Source organism: Hydra vulgaris, chromosome 01 (genome assembly GCF_038396675.1).
Source record: "Hydra vulgaris chromosome 01, alternate assembly HydraT2T_AEP".
NCBI classification, from domain to species: domain Eukaryota; kingdom Metazoa; phylum Cnidaria; class Hydrozoa; order Anthoathecata; family Hydridae; genus Hydra; species Hydra vulgaris.
Window position 1 is genome coordinate 46,477,948 of NC_088920.1, and position 22,053 is coordinate 46,500,000.

General features: G+C 28.0%; 1 protein-coding gene across 2 annotated transcripts in view; it reads right to left on the bottom strand.

The window, feature by feature from the left end:
- Positions 1-8,855: 8,855 nt before the first annotated feature.
- Positions 8,856-22,053, bottom strand: part of LOC100211373 (THO complex subunit 6 homolog) — a 16,691-nt gene continuing 3,493 nt past the window's right edge. For both annotated transcript variants that reach the window (XM_065788366.1, XM_065788367.1), the window contains exons 2-5: positions 21,348-21,637; positions 12,894-13,123; positions 12,659-12,809; positions 8,856-9,476 (exon numbers count right to left, since the gene is read on the bottom strand). In XM_065788366.1, coding sequence (XP_065644438.1) covers positions 9,153-9,476; positions 12,659-12,809; positions 12,894-13,123; positions 21,348-21,637 — 995 coding nt within the window. In that variant the 3' untranslated portion in view covers positions 8,856-9,152. The remainder of the gene's footprint in view (positions 9,477-12,658; positions 12,810-12,893; positions 13,124-21,347; positions 21,638-22,053) is intronic.

Genomic DNA, 22,053 nt, shown 5'->3' on the forward strand with positions numbered 1-22,053 from the left:
AAAATGGAACAAAATATAGAAAAAATATAAAGTATTAAAATGATGAAAATAGTAAATAAAACTTAAAAAAAATTATGTAGTTAAATTACGCCAAAATGTAAAAGTAGTTTGACAAAAAAAGAATTATTAAAAATGAAGTGTTAGTTAAATAACTCTTTATATGGTGTTATCTGCTTTCATCAACACCTTGCAAGTTTATTGATTAGGAAACAAAGAAATTTTTATATTATTTAAATAACAAGCTCCTTTAGAGTTGATTACATAGAAGGTTTATATGGAGGGGTTTACAAAATTATTTTTTAAATTTATTTGTACTTAAGTTATTTTTTAAAATGGGTAATATAACATCAATTATCAATAATATAAAAAGTAATGGCCAAAGTTGTTTTTTTTAGTACAAAAACTGTAAATATTCTAAAAAATAAACCAATTTTTTTTTACTTTTTAAAATCATTTAATAAATTTCTTTTTTTGTACTTCTATGACGTTTGTTACATTTCTAATTGCTTTTTTATTGCATTATTTTATTATATAGTCCTAATTGTTTTTTATATCTAATCTTAACTATTTTGTAACAGTTTTGTTCACATATTTTGATATATTTGATATAACTGAGGATAGTCATGTTTTTAAAATTATTAACGATTTTAACTAATTTTTAAAAGTTGTTTTGTTGATTAACAAACACACACACACACACACACACACACACACACACACACACACACACACACACACACACACATATACTATTTTTATTTCAAATTTTTTGTTTGTATTAACTCATACATTACATCATTGTGTTATTTGTGGATATCAAAGTAGTTGGCGTCAATTTAAATTTAAAGCTAGAAGAACCGATCAAAACTGGATAATGAAAAACTTGTTTCTAGCAAATTGAGCATACAACCAAAATGCAGCAAGAACAAGGCTTACAAGTCGCTGCAAACTTTGGTATTTCCAAAATCAACACTTAAACGCTATCATTAAAAGTCTTCTGATCAGTTTCCAATAAGCAATTAAAGGCTCGTATTTTTACTTGCCAGAGAAAAATCACTTGCAGATTATTTGATTAGGATGAGCAAAAGATTTTCGCAACATAAAAAGTGCAGCTCAAAAGCTTTGCATTTGAATTTTCAGAAGTTGTTGTTCAACATAATTTTGAAACAATTTTAAAATTCGCTGATTTTTTGAAACGTCATTTTTAATTTTTTGGCGTTTTAAATAGTTTTTCCATAGTTTAGGTCTCCAGCATTATATTTCATATTCAGAAGTCTTGCTATTTCGTTGGTTTATTGTAATAAAACTTTTTTTTTATCAATTTATCATTATCGTAATAAAGATTTAAGTAAATATTTATTCATATAATTTTATCATTAATGCAGCCACAATTAATATTCATAAAATCAATGGATAATAATCACATTTATTATTGTAATGTATAATTTCTTATTATTTATATTACCTCATACATTAATATTGTATCGTATATTATTATTTGTCATTGATTGTCATCATTGATTGCAATAATGCAACAAATACGTTATCAACAAAACGTTATTATTCATGCAAAGTCATTTCAAAAGAGTTCAATAACTTCTCAAAAACCGTAAAACTTGTTATAGCTCTCCAAAACTTATAGAGTTTAGAGTATTAACTGTACATGACAGATTCCAATTTTTTGAAGTTTTACGGCACATTTTGTACAAGATAGCATTAAAAAAATGGCAAGGAAGAGCACAAACAATTATAGCCTAAGTATGAGTTTTAATGGTAATTAAGTTCATTTAAAATGACTATTTTCTAAATGAATTTTAATTAAGGTAGAGGCAATTCTACGAATAAAAAGAAGAGGCAGGGCTGGGAATGAATCCTTAAAAAGTACCAAGTGGTTCTTGAAATAATAAAAAAAGGTCCTTAAAACTAACATATTTTTGTTTTAGAAAGTATGCATAATAAAGTATATTCAGAGTATTAGATCTACGTGTTGGGTGCATACCTCCCAGAAAATCCATGTTAAATTTTATTGCAAATTGTTTAACAGCAGTTACTCTTTAACGAGAAGAAATTGGGAGAACAAGAATAATTTTTTTAAATAGAAACTTAAACTTGCCAAATGCAATAAAATTGAAATGAGTGTCAAAAGAAATAAAATAAAATTGTCAACGTTTTAACAATGTCATTTCTAAAAGTTTTTCTATTCATCATTCACTTTCAAATTCTGAAATTCCAACAACTAATAGTTATGGTAGTAGTTCAAAATCCCTGTATAATGATGTAATCCTGGGTATACAATGGTTTTTTGGTTTAGTCATATTTCTAGTCTCTATTTTGGTTGTGGTTTGATTATTTTGATTATATATATTCTATTTAACAATGTTCGGTTTTACGGTTTTTCTAACTAACTGTTTAATTTTTTGTTAAACTGGTTTTGTAACTAAATAGCAAATAATCTAAATTGTAAATAAATTTTTATGGCATTCATCTGGTAGCATTGGACTGCATAGTATAATTGGTATTCACAGAGCTCACACGTTAAAGAAGAAGGGACTCAAACAATGCTGCTGGACAAGATTGGTTTTGCTTGGCAGTAGCAATCATTCCAGCAATGGAGAAAAGGCGCTCAACGGCAGAAAACGATGGCAGGGCAACATTGTATTTGATGAAAAGATTGGAGACATTTGTGACATCACTTTAAACGAATGCAAAGTTTTGTCACTTTTTTTCTAAATACTGCAGTCTCAATTTCTCCTCAAGATTGAAATAACGCTGAATTTAGACTTTGTTCAAACTCATACTTTTCCATGAAATAGAAAAAAATCAAGGCTGCTCGAGATTATTTGTCTATGCTTGTGATCCATTGTCAAAATTGCTTTGTAGCTGTGCAATACTCCAGTAGTATTGTCGAAAATAAATTTTTTAGTTTGTCTACAATAGCAGCACCTTCTCTTATAATTCATTGTAGTTTGAATGCCAGATAAAATATTGTCGCAAGTGCTGCATTGACTGTTGTCTGAAAATGTGAAAAAGATCTATAAAGCAAACATTGATGTCGGATAAAATGTTGGTTAACAGTGCAGAGCAAAATTTCAATGACTGGTCAGCCGAAAGTTTAAAATACTGGTGATGTAACTGAAACAGAGTTGGATACAAAAATCCCATATGGCTTACAGGATTTGTGTGTCCTTAAAGTCGGTCCAGACTTTCAGTTATAGGTGTAAGGACATGGTTTTCTTTCTTCAAGAATGCTAACTCTTGTTCCTTGAAACACTGCACATCAACAGTATTATAGAGTTGGGACTGTGCAGTAAAATACTGCGACAAGAATTATAATAATTGTTCCATCTTGTAGTAACTGGAGTCATTAGTTTTCACCCTAAAATATCTGATAGAATTAAATAGTAAGCAATATCTTGTATTCACTAGAAACCTACTGTTGGTGCGTTACTACTAACCAGAGCAGCACACCTCTGATAAGCTAGCAAGTCAACTGGTTCATCTTCAATATCATTGTCTGATTTGCTTTCATTCTTGTCAGTGACTTGGTATGTCAGCAACTGTTTTTTTTATCTAATACATTGTTAGTCGAACATGCAATTGAAGACGTTGATTTGCTGTCAAGGTTTGTTTGAGGAACATAACCAACATTCAGTAATTTATGGGGATTAATCGGAACTACTTCTGTAGAATCATTATCATCATCCTGATCATTCTCGAAGTCATCAAGATGTAATTGGAGCTAACGAAAAGCTTTCACGAAATTTTTATCGTTGTCGGTTAAACAGCGTATCACATTATCCACAGAAATAGTAAATTCTTTTATAATATTGGAAACAATTTAACAATGCGCTCATAGGTATGTGATCCAGAAATCAATCGTCATCAGTAAGCACACAACCTGTACCCATGAAGTTTCTCCTGTTTTAAATACCAGTTCATGCATCAGCAATCAATTACATAGAGCTCTTGGAATGAAAGATATCTCAAATATTCGAATTTATCATCATGGTTTCTTTATGAATACGTCTACTCAGTGGAGTAGACGTATTCATAAAGAATTATTCAACGGAAACATTCGTTTATGTGTAGCGCCAGACCATGTACCATTGCTGCGAAATTTAGCTATTCAACGTGTGATATTGGACTCAAGGAACCAACGATATACCTCAAGATTAACCTATCAGTCTCTTTCTGAGACACTGGCTTGTCAACAGGTTCATGTCGTCTCTGGCTTCGCAATTCTAATATAAGGCGTAAAGTCAGGGCTCGCATTTTTCTGTTTTTCTGATTCTATGCGAAAGTGATCCTTGAGCTCCTGATAAGATGGCAGTAGATGTGGATGCGATTTCTAAAAGTACAAGCACAATAGTATTATTTAATTAATTTAATATTTAATTTATTTATAATAATTGAAATTCACAAATAAAATTCAATAAAGTAAAGTATTATGACTAACATGTGATTCCAAAAAATCTGAACAAATTAAATTCTAAAATATTTTTAGAAAGATGACTTATTTTTTAAGTTTTGAACGATGTTTCAAAAAGAGCAATGTTCATAGAGTAATATTACAAAAAATTACAAATTTTCCATTCCTTGTCTGCGAACTGTATCAACTCTTGTAAAACTCTCCTTACCAAGTCGATGTACGCGCTCAATGTCGACATGTTTGAAGCAGTATTTGATACGATTCCTCAGTTGGATCAAATTTTTAGCTTTCCAACAATTAGCATATACTGCTCTCTTGATTTTATTCCAAAAATTTTCAATAGGTCGCAATTCTGGTACGTTTGCAATATTTTGACTTCTGGGCACATATTCGATATTTTTGGACCTCAAAAATTCTTGAACTTTTTTTGAGTAGTGAGATGATGCAAGGTCAGGCCAAAAAACTATTTCATCATCTTTATGAACAGTCTCTATAAATGGGAGCAAACATGATCTCAAACACTTGTCTATGTACACATTTTCATTGACAGCTTGACCGGAAAGTGCAACATAATGCTTTGACAATCCCTTTGGAGAAATTGCAACCCAAACCTATAATTTTTGTTGAAATTTTGATTTTCTTTTTAATTTAACATCATTTGGTGTCGTAGTAACATCTGATGAATAAAACCCACTGTTTCCTGAAATATTACAATTAGTTAATCCAAAATATGATTCATCGTCAATGATCACCTGTTTTTTTCGAAAAATTTCAACCAATTTAGAGCACTTTGGACGAACAAGAGATTGTTGTTCAGGAGTTCTTTTTGGAGCCTTAATTTTTTTATGATAATGAATGATTGTCTTATGCTTTATCGCTTTGCATATGTATGATTGATTGACATTGGATTTTTTAGCAAGAGAACGTTGACTGATTCCATGTTGATGGTCGATTTTTTTTTCAAATTGTTTGATCTTCTTTTTTGTCATCTTGACTGCTTTCCTACCGCTTCCAACTTGTCGTTCGGGTAATATGTTGTTGTCTTTTCGTTTTAGAATATTGTAGAGCGTAGATCTTGGAATACTTTCCATCATAAAATGTTTTACAATTGCGTTTTTGGAAAGTTCTGGGTTAATTTCAATAAACTCGTACACTCGCTTTCTTACGTCATCTTGTTTCGAAGTAACTTTATTCATCATTTCAAATTTGTTGCTCAGTATAAAATTAATGAGTTTTGTAGAAAATTTAATTCTCTACAAAATGGCGTGCGAGCCAATCAAAATTGATAAATTTACGCGGAGAAAAAATGCCGGGAAGTTTGTCCAGATTTTTCGGAATCACATGTTATTATCTGGAAAACACATTTTAAGTTTGTGTACTAAATACAACAATTAATCACAAATTTAAAGTGATAATTCATTACAATAATACAATTATGTATTATCATAAATTCATACAATTGTTTATTATTATATAATCATAATACATAATTGTATTATTGTAATGAATTATCACTTTAAAATTGTATTCCACAAACCGTGTTTTTCAGATAACCATTATAGTAATAATTCTTTATTTGTTTTTTAATATAAAATATCTTATTTGTAAATTTCAATTATTATAATTTAAATATTAAATTACTTAACTGATATATTTTTTGAAAAGCAATTCTGTTAAAAAAAAAATATCAATTAAGTAATTTTTGGATTTTATATTGCTATTATAGCAAACACAACGGAGTCTGAAAAATGGTAGTAATAGTAGTTGTACATTTTATAATTTAACTTTATGTAATCCAATAGCTCCAGATAAGGAGTTTATATAAGGTTCAAATAAGGTTTCTTGTCATCGGACAGGTTGTGCTAGTTGCTTTTATATTTCCATCGTTGCCTAAAGATATGACCCTGAAAAATTTTCTGTCAAGAAGCACATCTGGAATATCTGTGCGTGGCCATTTTGAATTACTAGATTTAAGCATGCTGTATTCACCATCTTTTGTTGCAGCTGATGATGATGTATCTGTATTATTTGTTGTTACTGACATTTTATTTTTAAACTTTTATGATAAAATATATCAGAAATCAGAATATTAGTAAAAATTAAAAATTGCTAATTTATATTTTTTCTGCGCAGTAAACCTGCGCGGTTTACTGCGAATGCCTCACTTACATTTAGTGACGTTTATTTAAAAATTGATATGTAAACTACAACTAATCAATAAAATATCTTTAAAAAAATCTTACAGTCAAGATACTTTAAAAAAGTATCTTGAAGATATTATAAGTTACTTTTCAAAAAGCTAAATTCTTAAGGTACAAGATAAGATAATATCTTTTATTTTTAAGGTAACGATACTATCTTCAAAATAGTGTCTTGCATAACACTGATAAAGATACAAATATAAATATATAAATATTTAGTATAAATACACAAGCCAATTTGCAAGCAGAAGAGATGCTTGTGAAAAATATTTCGATAAAGAAATTTTTTTTTCTTTACTTTTTTAAACGTGTTAATTCAACATTAAAATTTCGTTTTTGATTTCTGCATTCAGCAATAAGAAAAGTAAGATCTTGAACTCTCTTTCGCTTAAGGTAATTATGTATTTAAATTTAAAAATTTAAATTGGTAAATTTTAAAAATTTATAAAAAAAAAATAATAATAATACAGGCTTTAAATGATCTAAAAAAAAAAATTTTTAATTTGAAGTCTAAAATATTCTTTTAAAGTTTGAATATTAATTCCAACATCTATTTGAAAAAGTACAGCATATTAAAAGTGCCACAGCACGGATGAAAAATATTAAATGCTGAAAGTGCCACATGCTAGTTGGTTTTAGAAAGTGCCACAAGCTAAAACTTGTTAGAAAATAGGTCGGGTAAATAAAAATGGAGCAATTGCTTTTACTCCGAGTTTTTGGAGTAATTGCTCAAATTACGTGAACAATAATTTTGAGCAATTGTTTTTTTTTGCACTAAAGCTTTTACTTTCAGCAGTTGCTCGTATAAGAGAAAAAGGCGTGAATAAAAAAGCTTTAACTCATAAAACGGCGAGCAATTGCATCAAATTTTACGAGCACTTGAAATAGTTGCTTTTTGTTTTATTTTTTGATAATTAGACATTGATTTTATTAATTTTCCTGCTTTATTTTACTATTTTTTGACTCATATATATATATATATATATATATATATATATATATATATATATATATATATATATATATATATATATATATATATATATATATATATATATATATTCCCCTATATATATCTATATATATATATAGGGGAACACGGGGTAAGATGGCGAATGGGGCAAGATGATTTTCCATAAAACAACTCAACAAAAAAACTTAAAAATTGGTGAAAACGAAACTATATTTCTATCTTGTATTTTAAAACGCCGATTGGTTTTTTAAAATATTATTAACGCAATTTTATGCGCATAAGTTTACTTTTTGCGCTAAAAAAAATACCTCGCTTCCGGTTGTTCAAAATGGATGGTGTCCTTCAGGTGAAACTTTTTTAGAAATATTTTTTTGTGGAGCGTGTTTATTTTGTGTTACTTTAGTTAGAGTAGTAAGTATTTTTCAAATTTTTATAAAATTGGAGGCAGAATTTGCAAAATAAGTCATCTTGCCCCGGTCACGTGACCAGATAACAAATTTATGAACTTATTATTTTAAATTTTATTTCAAATTTTTCAACTTGCTAATTAAAAATCAATGCAGGCAATGAACTATTATGGTATCATGAACACACTGACAAAGCATTACTGTTTCATGACTGATAGTTTTACAATAACTCAGGCTTTTCAAAACGTTTGCCATCTTGCCCCATGTTCCTATATATACATATATATATATATATATATATATATATATATATATATATATATATATATATATATATATATATATATATATATATATATATATATGAAATTTAAAGTTTCATCCCTATCGGCAATCGTCAGCCATGAAGTACAAAATTAAAATAACTATTTATTAAAATACATTTTGATTTTGTACTTCGTGGTTGATAATTGCCACAAAATAATAAAAAGTTGTTTTTTTCTAAATTTTAAGTTTAAAACGCTGTTTTTGAAAAAATATATTTCTTAAGAATTGAGCATTCTGCTAAATCAAATAACAAAATATAAATATATACACACACACACAACACACTAGCATACAGGTTATATGCATTTTGAGTTTACCTAAAAAACTAAAAAAAAAAAAAGGAGGAACAATAACATAAAATGTCGTTTAGTTTATCTTATTACGTATGCGTAAAAAAGGAAAAAGTTGCGTAACAATCGCTTAATTTAGCTTGCAAAAGAGGGCACTGTTTCCGCTTGCACCCACATTATCTCCAAACTACGGATTTCATCTCCTTATTCTTTGCAAAACACAAGTAATATGTAAAAAAGTATTTCTCAGATTAGAATTTACAAACTTCACATTTCATGAAAAATATTATTTTCTTCGTTAAACTCCGTTAAACCCACCATTATATGGTTTTTATTATTAAGTTAAAATTCTCAAATCTCCAGGTTTTTTCTTTGAACTACGCGCACATTCTCTATTAGCGATGGGTTATGTTAAAACATAAGCATTTGCTAAACACTGTGAATCAATTTACTAATAAACAACCTATGTACTAATCAAGTAAAATACTTATGATTAGATTACAAATCGTGATTCTGAATTGCACATCAATCTTTAAATGTAAGCGAAAACGATTTATATTCAAAATTAGTGCTAATGTCAATGTTGTATGAACTTCCGGCTATAGAAAGTATTCGGTTAAGCTTACGATTTATTTCAAGAGAGTATACTGAATCAGGTGTGCAAGGAAAGGTTGAACGTAACGAACCATTCATAGACCATTTGGAAACAATAGGTTCACTCCCTGCAATAAGAATATAGTCGTCTTCAAACTTTGCAACTTGTGTACAAGAATTAGGCGTTGGTAGAACAGCAGTAGCTGTTTTTGATCGAAGATGCCATACTGAAGAATGAGCAGCTCCTCCGCAAACCTAAAGAAGATTGCCAATAATACTTTAAAGTAAAACATGGATTTTTTAGTTAATAACAACTGAAAAATTTTAAACGCATATACCTACACCTGTATATTGAACTTAAATAAGATTATTATAAAGACTGTTGTTTCTATAGTAGGGAAGAACAAAATGGCAAATCATTTACTTAAACTATGAGCTCTAATTTTTTTTATTTAGTTTTACGATTCGCAACTCGATGAGCCAAGTTTAATTTATCATTAGAATTTATCATTTATCATTATGTAATTATCAATTATCAATTTATCATTATATATTTATCAATTATCAATTTATCATTAGAATTTATCATTAAATTATCATTTGCTTATCGAGTTATAAAGAATTTTAAGGATTTTAAAGAACTATAACATGATTTGCAACTCGATTAACCGAATCAAGACCAATATTTTATTATTTAAAAGAAAATTTAATATAAATAATAAATTTAATACAATAGAACAAAAACATGTTTTTAGTTCTATTGTTCTACTTTTTATAAACTTTTTCTTTATATAATGCAACAAATACTAGAATAAACTTAGAGGCGGTTTAAAAAATCAATCTAAAAAAAATGTAATGAAGTAAAGTGTTTTTTCAGTGAATTATTAAGTTGTATACAAAAAAAAAATCTTTACACACAGTCACACTGAGTATAAACTTTATACAGTTTATACTTAGTGTAACTTTAGCAGTGTAACTGTTAAAATTACATTAATGGATTTTACCTCAAAAATAGTTTTATTGCTTTCAAGTCAAATAGAATTAATTAATTAATAATAACTAATAAATAAATTAATAAGAAATTAATAAAGCTAGTTTTAAAGATGCAAAATAAAAAACCTCAACTCTTAACAATAACCTTATTACAGATGAACGGAGGAATATTTTGAAAAAACAAGCATCTTAACAAATAGTTAAAAATTAAATTTTACATCATCACCACTTCACAAATATCATTTTTTGATGAAATTTGAATTCTAACAATATGTTTAGATTTAATTTGCAAAAAATATAAAAACTAATCTTTAACAAGCATATTGTTTAAAAACAGAACTATTAACATATTTAAATCAAAATATACATATTTAAATCAAAATATTTTCTTTGCTTTTGCCATACTTTCATCACCCACTGATGATGAAATATTTTTGTTTGTTTTTGTCATACTTTGCAGAACCTTTCATAACCCACTGATGATGAAATATTTTTGTTTGTTTTTGTCATACTTTGCAGAACCTTTCATAACCCACTGATGATGAAATATTTTTGTTTGTTTTTGTCATACTTTGCAGAACCTTTCATCACCCACTGATGATGAAATATTTTTGTTTGTTTTGGTCATACTTTGCAGAACCTTTCATCACCCACTGATGATGAAATATTTTTGTTTGTTTTGGTCATACTTTGCAGAACCTTTCATCACCCACTATGCAGCATAATAAAAAAATGTTAATAAATAAGCTATTATTAGTAAAAGTCATTTATAACTTTAATGAGTTCTATTCCTGCTTTAAGTGTATAAAGATGCTCAAAAGTTCTCAGATTTAAAATAAGGTTTGGCAGTAGTATTATTGGGCAAATATGACAGATAATTGAGGGGCAGATGGCAAAATATGAAAGTATAAAAAAAAAATATTAAATTTTCTCGACTTTACTGTTATCAACAACAAAACAATATTACATAGTTTTAGATTATATTGTAAAGTTGTAAAAATAAACATCTCATTCATATCATGATCCTAAAATTATAAAAGATATCTTAAAAGGATTTGTTTTTAGGGCACTAAATTTATACTTTGAAAATAACATAAACGAAGAATTATTATTTCTAACTAATACTTCAATAGATTATGATAAGAAAAGACTTGAGATTTGAATGCATAAAAGTTACATAAAGAAAATCAAAAAATAAAGAGACTCAACACTCAACTAACTTTACTATGGATTCAAGTGATTATAACTATCTTAATCCAAAGATCATAACTATCAATAATCTGGGTACCAGAAATTACTTTAGTTAACAAAAGTTTTTAACAGTAGCCTGCTTTTGTGCACATCAGACTTAAAATCACTTAATATTTTGCCATATTCATAGTAAAAAATAAATCTTATCTTCTTAACTCTCATCCAGGAGTGTACCTCCTCCTACTCCCACAGCAAATGTTATGTTGGTAAAACAAAACTAAAGATCTTTTTTTACATTAATCAACATCAACAAAAAATGACAATAATTAAATTAGAAAGTGAAAAGAAAATTATTATTAGTCAGCTTATCAAGCGGAACATTACAAATACTGCTGCTAAATTTATTATTGGAGTCATAAACTATTAGTGTTGTTAATTAAAAATAATGTGATGCTTTCAACATTCTCACTTTTATTTTGTACCTAGTCTCCCATATCAAGTCTCAGACTGAGAAAACTTGACCAAAGGGCAACATAACATATCATTTATATAAGGTCTCTTACAATCTAAAGCCAAAACTTTGTTAAACCAATTACATATATTTTTAAGTTATTCATCCCTATCTTAACTTTGCAAATATTGGTTGGTTACTGTAGAAAGTCGGGAACCTAAAATTGTACAAATTTTATAGATTCCCCCTTGATGGTAGCACCACTAAGACAAATCTTTTAACATTATTACTTAATTCATACTTAATCCATGAATTAGGCACTCTAATAAAGTAGAAACATTGGAGATGCAGCATCACATGTAAAAGATGGGGGTCTAAATAAAGTTGATAGTAGTTAAATAACAGTACTGTTTTAAAAACCAATTTTTTTACATAACAATTTTTTTATTTAATTTTTATATACTATAACTAAATAACGAGGATTAAAGACAATTTATAACTAAATTAGCAGATTAATAATAATTTAGCAGATTAATATAACTATATATACAGTCAGGGGCTATCCTATGAATAAATTTGGGCATCAGTACCCCCCCTCCCAAGAAATTTAGCCGAAAAATTGGCTTTTTTTTTGCAAAAAAAACATTATCCGCCGTAACAAATGTAAAAAAAAAAAGTTCCCAAATTTTAATTTGGGCGGCACCCAAATTAAAATTTGATGTTGTCGAAAATGGTCTAGAATAGCCCTTGACAGTATTACGTAACATCTGCAATGAATGTTAAATATTTTAACAAAACTTACCATCCACTCTTCAGTTTGGTCTACATCAAAACAAGAAACCCAATGTCCTATTGATTCTCTACTTGCTGTCTCAAGCTTACTTGGCTCAATTTGTTCCAGAAACTCATAAGATCTTTCATCCCAAAACTTTATAAAGCCATCTTCACCACCACTATAGCAGAAATGACAAAAAGCGATAACAAACTCTTTGAAATGAAAAAAAAAATTGTTTTATTTTTGACAAAAAAATTAAAACCTTATAATTTGATGGCTTCTTCCAAGATAACCAACAGCGTGAATAAAGTCTGAATGCCCTTGGATTGTTTTCAAAAGGTTTCTTGTTTCTATGTCATACACATAAACGTTATTATCACCACAACCTAAAATAAGTGTGTTATTAGATTGATTAACTGTCAGAGCATTGGTTTCTGGAACTCCGAATGGGTTACTGCTGGGAGGATGAATGGACCAGGCTGGTTTAGGTAACTAAAAAAACAACAATTTAAAAACACTTTAATGCTTCGAGGGTTTTTAAATGCTTCAAGGGTTTTCAAACTCTTGTTATTATTAACAACATAAAATAAAGTTTAGTAAAAAAAATTTTTTGGTTACTAAATATTTTCTCTTTGTATACATTATGTAACTTAAACTTCTCTTTATCACAAGTAGTAATTTCATCCATTATTAGCAAAAGTATTTTTGCCCTTTCTTACTACTTTGATCATTACTCTCATATAAGATCATTTCACTATTACCCTCATATCATGGTCTATTTTAGGAAAATAATTTGGATTGTGGTATTTTTCTGCTACACTTTTTTCATCTTCCTAAAAAATTAGAAACAGAGGGGAAAGGGGGCAGGAATTTTGTGTGTACAAAAACTATTAAGTATTTAGTTTGTACTGAGTTTGAGTATTTAAGTATTCAGTTTACATTTTTTAAATATTTGCATTTAAAAAATTGTTTCAATATTTAAAAAAAAAATTCAGTAATAAATTTTTCGGTTGTTACTTAATTTCCTTTCTTAATTGAATGAAAACCTATGTTAAATAAATTAAAAACTTAAACAAATATATTTGATGCGATATTTGATGTCATAAAATTCTCTTTATTTTTTAAAGACATTAACTTTTTTAAATTACTGCAAAAATATTAATTACCGCAAAACAATTGAAATATTATTTAACGGCTTTTTTATTATTACTTATTAAGGAATGTTTATTTTTTTTAATTTTATTTTTTATATTAAATGATTAAATATAATATTGCTTTTTTAAAAATGTTTGATATTACAAATTTCTTTTTCTTTTCTTAACATTTGCATAAATGAATTAAAATTTTTAAAATGATTATTTCTTAAATTTCTAATTGCGGTTTTGCAACTACAAATGATTTTTTATTTTAAAAAAATTAGAGAGTAACAAATAAAAAAATTACATTAATTTATTTACTTTATTTATTAAAAGTATATTACTTCATTTTTTACTATTAAAATTATATTGCTGTATACATCATTAATTAATAAACCATCGCTGCAATTTAACTTGCATTATAAAAAAAAAGTTTAACTTACTTTTGGTGCAAATTTTTGATACAGCCATTTACATAAAATTTAATTCTGAGCAAAAAAAAAAATGTTTAGGAAGCACTGTGGACCAAAAGACCTTTATGATCTATATTACGCTTATATCTTTGCCATGTAGGCTTAAACTTTGCATGAATCGCCTCACCACACTGTTTTGCATACTTTGACAAGCTGCATCCTGCATGCCTTACAAAAGGAAAAACATGGCAGCATATAATATGGATTTTCCATGACACTGTTAGTGTCTTTCCTAGAGAAAAAGCTGTCTCTTGTAGGCATAGAAAAGTATCTTTAAACAATGATATTTTGTGTTCTAAGTCAGAATCGAGATTTTTTCCAAAACAAGCTTCTTTTACAGATTTAAAAGTTCTTAAGCTTAGGATTACAGGAAGTAGATATGGTACTTAAAGTTGCACTTCAAGTTATAGTTCATCAATCAATTTTGAAATTTTATTTGCATTATTACCAACTTTTTGATATCCCCTTTTAATTATATAGTGTTTTTTCTTCCACAAATAAAAACCATCCCATTCAGTTAAAAGAAATCATGCTATTTTATCTACTGCTCTAATGAGAAGATGTAGCTCAGGTGGAGCAACTAAATTTTCTAGTATTTTTATTGGTGTTAAGATATATTAGGCTTTTGTTCACAATGATATCAAATTCCTTCATGGACGATCTGATAGATACTGCTTCTGTTACTCTTTAAATTAAGAGCTTCAACTCTAATAGAGATAGGCGTTCCTCATGTTTTTAGTTTAAAAATATCCCTTTTTCCATACCTTCACTCTCCTTTTTTTTTTTTTAATAATAACGCTGGCTATTTGTTCTGCATATTTTCCTAATTTTAAACAGTGACCAATTAAGTTGTATACAGCTGCAGCTTGTGTACACTGATGAGAGATCCCTCGTCCAGTAACAAGAAAACAAGTATTGCATACATTTTCAGCTACTTTCGGTTCACTAAATGTTGGAACAGTGACACCCAAACATGGATCAGAAGATCTTCTTTTGTTGGCCCAATCAATCTAAAGCATTTCAGACTATAAATTAACAAAATTCTACTACAACTTTACAATAAATTATGCAAAAAGATTTGTTTTTAATAATTTGTTTTAGTTATCTTATATATCTAAATATATATTATAAATAATCGATTGTTGTATTTATTGCTAACAAACATGACAAGAAATAAAGACTACCCATATAGTGCATCCACACAAAAAAAAAGTATACATCTAATTACTATTAGTATACAAAATACCTTAGCAACTTGAAGTCCCCATGTTCCCTAGAAGAATGGCCACTCTTGAGAAGGTATAAATTTGGTTTACAACTACTACATATGACATTAGGAAAACTCATAATATTTTTATCATAACCATCATATATGTAGAGCTTGATAATATCTTGTATTCAGGTGGTGACTTCAGATAGTGACTTAGATCTGGCACTTTTTTTAACCCAACACACTGCACAAACCGAATCACGTAAGAAACTGTTTCCAGACATAATATACTTGGTATTTTTATTAACAGACAGGTTTTATTAACGGAGAAGCGCTGTTTGATGTTTAAGCTTATTGAAAAAGTCCAATTTGTAGTCGAGTATACTAAATACACAACATTAACATTTTTAACTAAACTTAAATTTTAGTTTAAATGATTGCCTGGCAAATAAAAGAGATCTACTACATAAAATTCAGAACTCAATTTAACTCTACTTATTCATTTTCACATTTTATTTGAAAATTGATTTGACAATTGTCTTAGCAAGTGAAACTAATTTAACTATGATTAAATCTTTTTACTATAATGATAACAATAACTTATCAATGAAAAAAACCCAGGTGACACTCCATCAAACCTAAAATGATCTCTGGTCCACAGTGGAAGGAAAACAGAGAAAATAATTGCAATAAAAATGAGCTAATTTTCTTTTAAGAACAAATAAAATTTCAATATTGAATAATATTTAATAATATTAAGTTTATAAGTTAAGCCCAAGCATTAACTTTAATTTTAATAAAATTAAATATTAAAATTAAATCATATATTTTTAAAATCTAAATTAAATTATATATTTTTTTATCAGAACAAAATTATATATTTTCATTAACTTTTATCAAATCTCAAATCCGACCTTGTATGGAATACTGTTGCCATATCTGGGGCGGATCTTCTAATGATGCCCTTTCTCTTTTAGACAAGGTGCAAAAACGCATTGTAAACATAGTTGGACCTGCTCTAGCAACCAACCTCCAACCATTATCACATTGTCGTGATGTTGCTTCTCTTTCTCTTTTCTACAAATACTATAATGGGCACTGCTCTAAAGAGCTAGCGTCTCTTGTGCCATCTACTAAAATTTAATGTCGCGTTACTCATCATGCAATTAAGTCTCATCCTTTTTCTGTGACTGTTCCTAAATGCTCCAGAAACGCTTATTTGTCTAGTTTTTTTCCTCGAACATCAGCTCTTTGGAATTTGCTTCCTTCATCTTGTTTTCCTGATTCATGTAACTTGTAATCCTTTAAGTCATTCGTCAATCGTTATCTTGCTCTACAATCTTCATCTTTTCTCTTTCAGTAACTTCCAACTCTAATTAGTGGCTTTTTTTTCTCTTCATCTTCTCTTCCAACAAGGCTGCAAGCCTTGTTGGAAGCGAAGATGTTTAAGAAAAAAAAAAAAAATTAGTTTTAAATTAAATAATACATTTTTTATCAGATTATTAATTATGTTTTTATTACGCTTTATCTTTGCTTCAAGCTTAAAAAATCAATTAAATAAAAACAAAATTAAAAAATACTTTTAATTTTATTTGAGTTTTTTTTCATTAGTAAATAGCGCTTATATCAAACATAATTGTCATTCAAACTTTTGTAACAAATATTTTTACACATTCATGTTTTGAATGACATGTCATTTTACATGTCATTTAAAAGTTAATGTGAAGTAATTAATTTTTTCAAAATTAATTACTTCCTTTATCTTACCGCTTATAGAATAATTTAAAAGTTAAAAAATGATAAAAAGATGCTTAACTGCTTAGGTAAATATATATCGCTTACTGCTTAGGTAAAATCGCTCTACGCTTAACGCTTTAAAACAAGGCTTTAAAACTATATATATATATATATATATATATATATATATATATATATATATATATATATATATATATATATATATATATATATATATATATATATATATTAGGGTGACACAAAACATGGTTGAAATTTGCATATCCTGTTTTACCACATTTAATTAGGTTAAATACAAAATTTCAATTATTTTTGTCAATTGGAAGTGCTACATGTAATTTTTCAAATATTGAGAATTGGCTGAATTTTGTGTTATTTTTATGGGTTAAAATATTTTAATAATTAAACTCTTGTTAATCTAGTAAAATAAAACTACAGTTAATAGTATCTTAAAGTTAAGCCTTATCTTACATTAATTATCCAATTAGGCTAACTATCTAGGTTCAGCTTTACTAGTTTAGATAGCAACATATCTTTTGTTATTAGCTTTCTATGTTCTCTGACTACTAAAAGAATGTTCTATCTTTGATTCTCATTGTGGGAACTGTGAACAAAGTTTTCTATCAAACTAATATTTTTCTCTGTGCAGTCATTGGTCACACTAAGCTTGCTAACTTGCTGAATGAAATACTTGTATGAATTTAAAGCTGAAAATCACTTGAAGTATAAAAAAAGTGAGTATAAAAAAAGCCAACTTTACTTTGTAATAAAGGCCTCTATTCTACTATTGGTGGACACAATAACAGCAGAAAGAGCTTGTTTAGAAATTTCTGATAACTCATGAATCTGAAACTTTAAGAGCTTTTCAATAATTAAAAACTTAGATTCAGCTTTCAGATCAGATTCATCTAACAATAGTACAACAACCTTAGTGCCATGATCACATTCTATTTGAATTGTTTCAGCAAATTTAAAAGGATTTGAATCATTAAGAATGGCATGCTTCGTCTTACTAAATTTAAGAAAGACAGGCTCATAGTGAATAGCTACAATAAATGCCACACTAGAGACCATATCTTTTTTTTCAGGAGTCAAATATTCAACAACTGTGGATGTCAGATTAAGCATTATAAAGTATATGGCATAAGCCATATACTTTCTAAGCCAAAATCCTTGCAACCTTGCGCCTGTCATTGTGATAGCCGCAAGGCTGATAGATACGAAAGTCCTTTAATTTATCAGATTTAACATTCATATAGTACGTAAAATATTCTACAAGCTTATAACCATTCCTAAAATATATTTTTTAATTTAATTTCTTTTAAAAAAAGTATATTTATAGAAAAATAATCATTTTTATATTATTGCTACATACCTGGAAAAATTAGATGTTCTTGTGCATTAGTTACAAACTTTTTAGCTCTGAAATAGTTTGCAGAGCTGACTGTCTGCAATAAGATCTCCATTGACTGAAACATCATCCAATAAGCACTAATATTATACAATTACAAAACTTTTGGATAAAATTCTGTTATCCATTTCTGTTGAAAATCTGTTAGCAACTTATTAGCAGGGGCTTTAGATTTTTCCTTTGAAATTGCTTTAAAAGCTTAAGTAATAATTATCTCTGCAATGTGGTGCCTACACAAATACCCAAAAAAATGATTTTCCAAGTAATCTTGCTAGAATAGTTATTGCACTAGATTTCCATCTAGTATTACTTACTGTGGTGTCAGAACAGAATCCAACAAAATAGTCAGCAATTTTAAAATATTATAGGAGGTTTATAATACTTATAGCCATACCACTTACCTTTCCACTTTCAGTTGGTATGACACCAAGAAGATCATCTTTTGTTTCAAACTCTGGGCTAGTTACAGATACTGATAGTCTGTCTGCAGTAATTGTCTGTCTACTGTCCTCCTCAATATGCTTTATAATTTTTCCATCAAAATGTACAACTAACATCTTATTAGTCATTAAATCAATATATTCATTCTGTCTCTGGCCTTCTTACTCTGTTAAAAACCTGTAATGTCTTCTTCTGGCAGATTTTCTGCTTAACTTAAGCTGTTTAACATCTCCAAAATAATTTACGACACTAGCAATAAAAAGGGTTTGATCTCAAACGCAGAGACCAATCCTTATACTGGTGGAAGTTGTTGCTGCAATGAGACCCTACCTAGTTATCTAACTATCTACTTTGAAACATACTGGTCTAAACTGATGTTTACTTTTTGTGATTCATGAAAAGTAACATTTTTAATTGGGAGGAAAACTTGACTCAATGATTAATCAAGTAAAAATGAAATAAATATTTTTATTTGTAAAACAAATTAAAACTTGTTATAACTATAACCTAACTGTGATTTAGCTCCTAATTTTTTAGGTGCAATAAGTTCCTTATCAGAGAAATCAGGATATATTTCATTGTTAAAGAATAAATTATGGTGCAATGGCTTTTTTTTATCAATTTCCTTTTCATTACCAAAAATTACTGAATTGCTGCTCTTCTGTACTCGATCTTTGTATTCTTCTTTTCTCTTGCATTTATCAATCTTTCTCTAAAACCTTGCTTAAATTTCTGTGTCAATTTTTGCAGATATGATCATATTTCTGTTAGTTCTAGATAAAAAGTTGTTAAAAACATTTAGAGTAACAAAATTGAAAAAAATAAAAAACTCTTAGCGAAATAATTATTTTGTAGAAAGTAGATATGGTATTTCAATTGGTTGAATTTTAATTAAAAAAAAACTAAGTAACTAATACCTTTGATGGTCTAAAAAGGCCAAATCCTCTTGTATAGCAGAAATATTGAAAGACATTGATTTGTTGTGCTTCAACTTGTTCTCAAAATCCTTTGCACTAATTTCAAACAATTGCTCTATGATATTGTAAAAGACATTTTTGTGGCTGTCAGAAGTTTCCTTTTTGATCTGAAAGCTCTAACTGTTGCACAAACATTAAGAGATTTAAACTTTTCCACTATACTCCTCTCAGAAATCAAATAGTTACTGAAACCTGAAAAATTCCAAATATTTACAAAATGTAAGCAGTTTTTTCCTTTATTTAAATTACATACCTCCTCCTTCCCTTTGCAGATAACATCCTCTTGTGCTTGAAAACATGAAAAGTTTGATTTAATAGGTTTGAACCTTTTATCTCCAGATGAGTTCAGGTAAAAATAATACCAAAGAACACTGCAATTAGATGGTAGTTGGTTTGTAGCTAGATAGCTTAAAGGAGAGTTGAGCAGGTATACAGACCTACAAGGGTTATAGCTAATTTCTTACTTTTTCCTCTCCTTGATTTTTGACATTTTGTACAGATAAAAAAAAATTTTTGAAAACTTGCTTTACAGAAAAAAATAAAAACTTCAAGGAAAGTAAACTTTTTAAATTTACATGTAGCACTTCCCAAGAACTTAGGATTAGGATAACCTGAATTTTTTTTTGTAGACTATCTAAGTTTGGTAAAACCAGAAAAGGCAGTTTTTAAGCAAACATCTTTAAAGAGCAAATATACCAATTGACCAATAGTTTCTTTACAAAAAGTAATTTACTATAATCCATATAAAAATATTGTCCAAAACTTTATACCGATTAAAAACTATTCAGATATATATAGAAATTAATAAAAAAACTAAATTGCTATCACAACCACGAACAAAAAATTATATAATACTGAAATCTAAAATAAATAATTTTGTAATAATACAAAAATTATTTTTTGAAAAAACTATTTTATGCGGTAGTGGTGTAGTGGTAGAATGCTCGCTTCATAAGCAAGAGGTTCCGAGTTCGATTCCCGCCATGTCCCTGGTAGTACCGCGCTCAACTTGTTTCTTCGCACAGCGGCCTTGTTTGTCAAGATTTGTGTTTCAGAGTTACAGAGTTGAGAGAAGGTTATAACCACAAGTAGCCTCCTCATCTGTAGTGGCCTTCTAGGCCTTGGGGAGGTGAAATACAACAAAAACATAAAATAAAATATAATAAAATTTTAGTAAATATTTAAGAATTAAAGAAAAAGTTGTGTAAATTATTTAACTTATAAGTCAGCTGAAATAAGTATAAAATTTTTGAATATGTAAATAAATAATTTTACATTTTTTATCTTAATTTTTGAAAAATTAAATAAACCTTTTCACGAATTAAATCCTTCCAGACCCATGCTTGCACCTCAGATGATCCTCCACTTATCAAATATTTGTCAATTGTAACAAAGCAATAAATATAGCTTTCATGAGCTTGAAAACAATGCATTGGTATTTTACATTTGAGTGATGCAGAAGCTGATAAAGCGTCTGTTATATTAAAAACCGCTATTTTGCCATAGTTATTACCAGTAACTAAGTATTTTCCACACGGTGAAAATTGTTGAGCAAACACTGTGGAATACAACTCCTTTCGAGTAAGAGACATAAGTAAATCTAAAAAAAAAAAAATGCGAGAGTAAAAAAAAGTGACATTTATTTTCTAACAATTTTTAATTTTTCATTATATATATATATATACATGTATATATATATGTATGCGTGTATATATATATGTATGTATGTGTGTGTATATATATATATATATATATATATATATATATATATATATATATATATTTATATATATATATATGTATATATATATGTATATATATATATATATATATATATATATATATATATATATATATATATATATATATATATATATATATATATTAGAATTAGACACCAGCAAGTTTCAATTTTTTTTAGAAAAGTCATATGCTTCAAGCGGGAGTACCTTTATTAGACCATGAAACTATAATGTGCAAAATTTGAAAGTTGCAAGTCTTCTCAATTTTTAATCT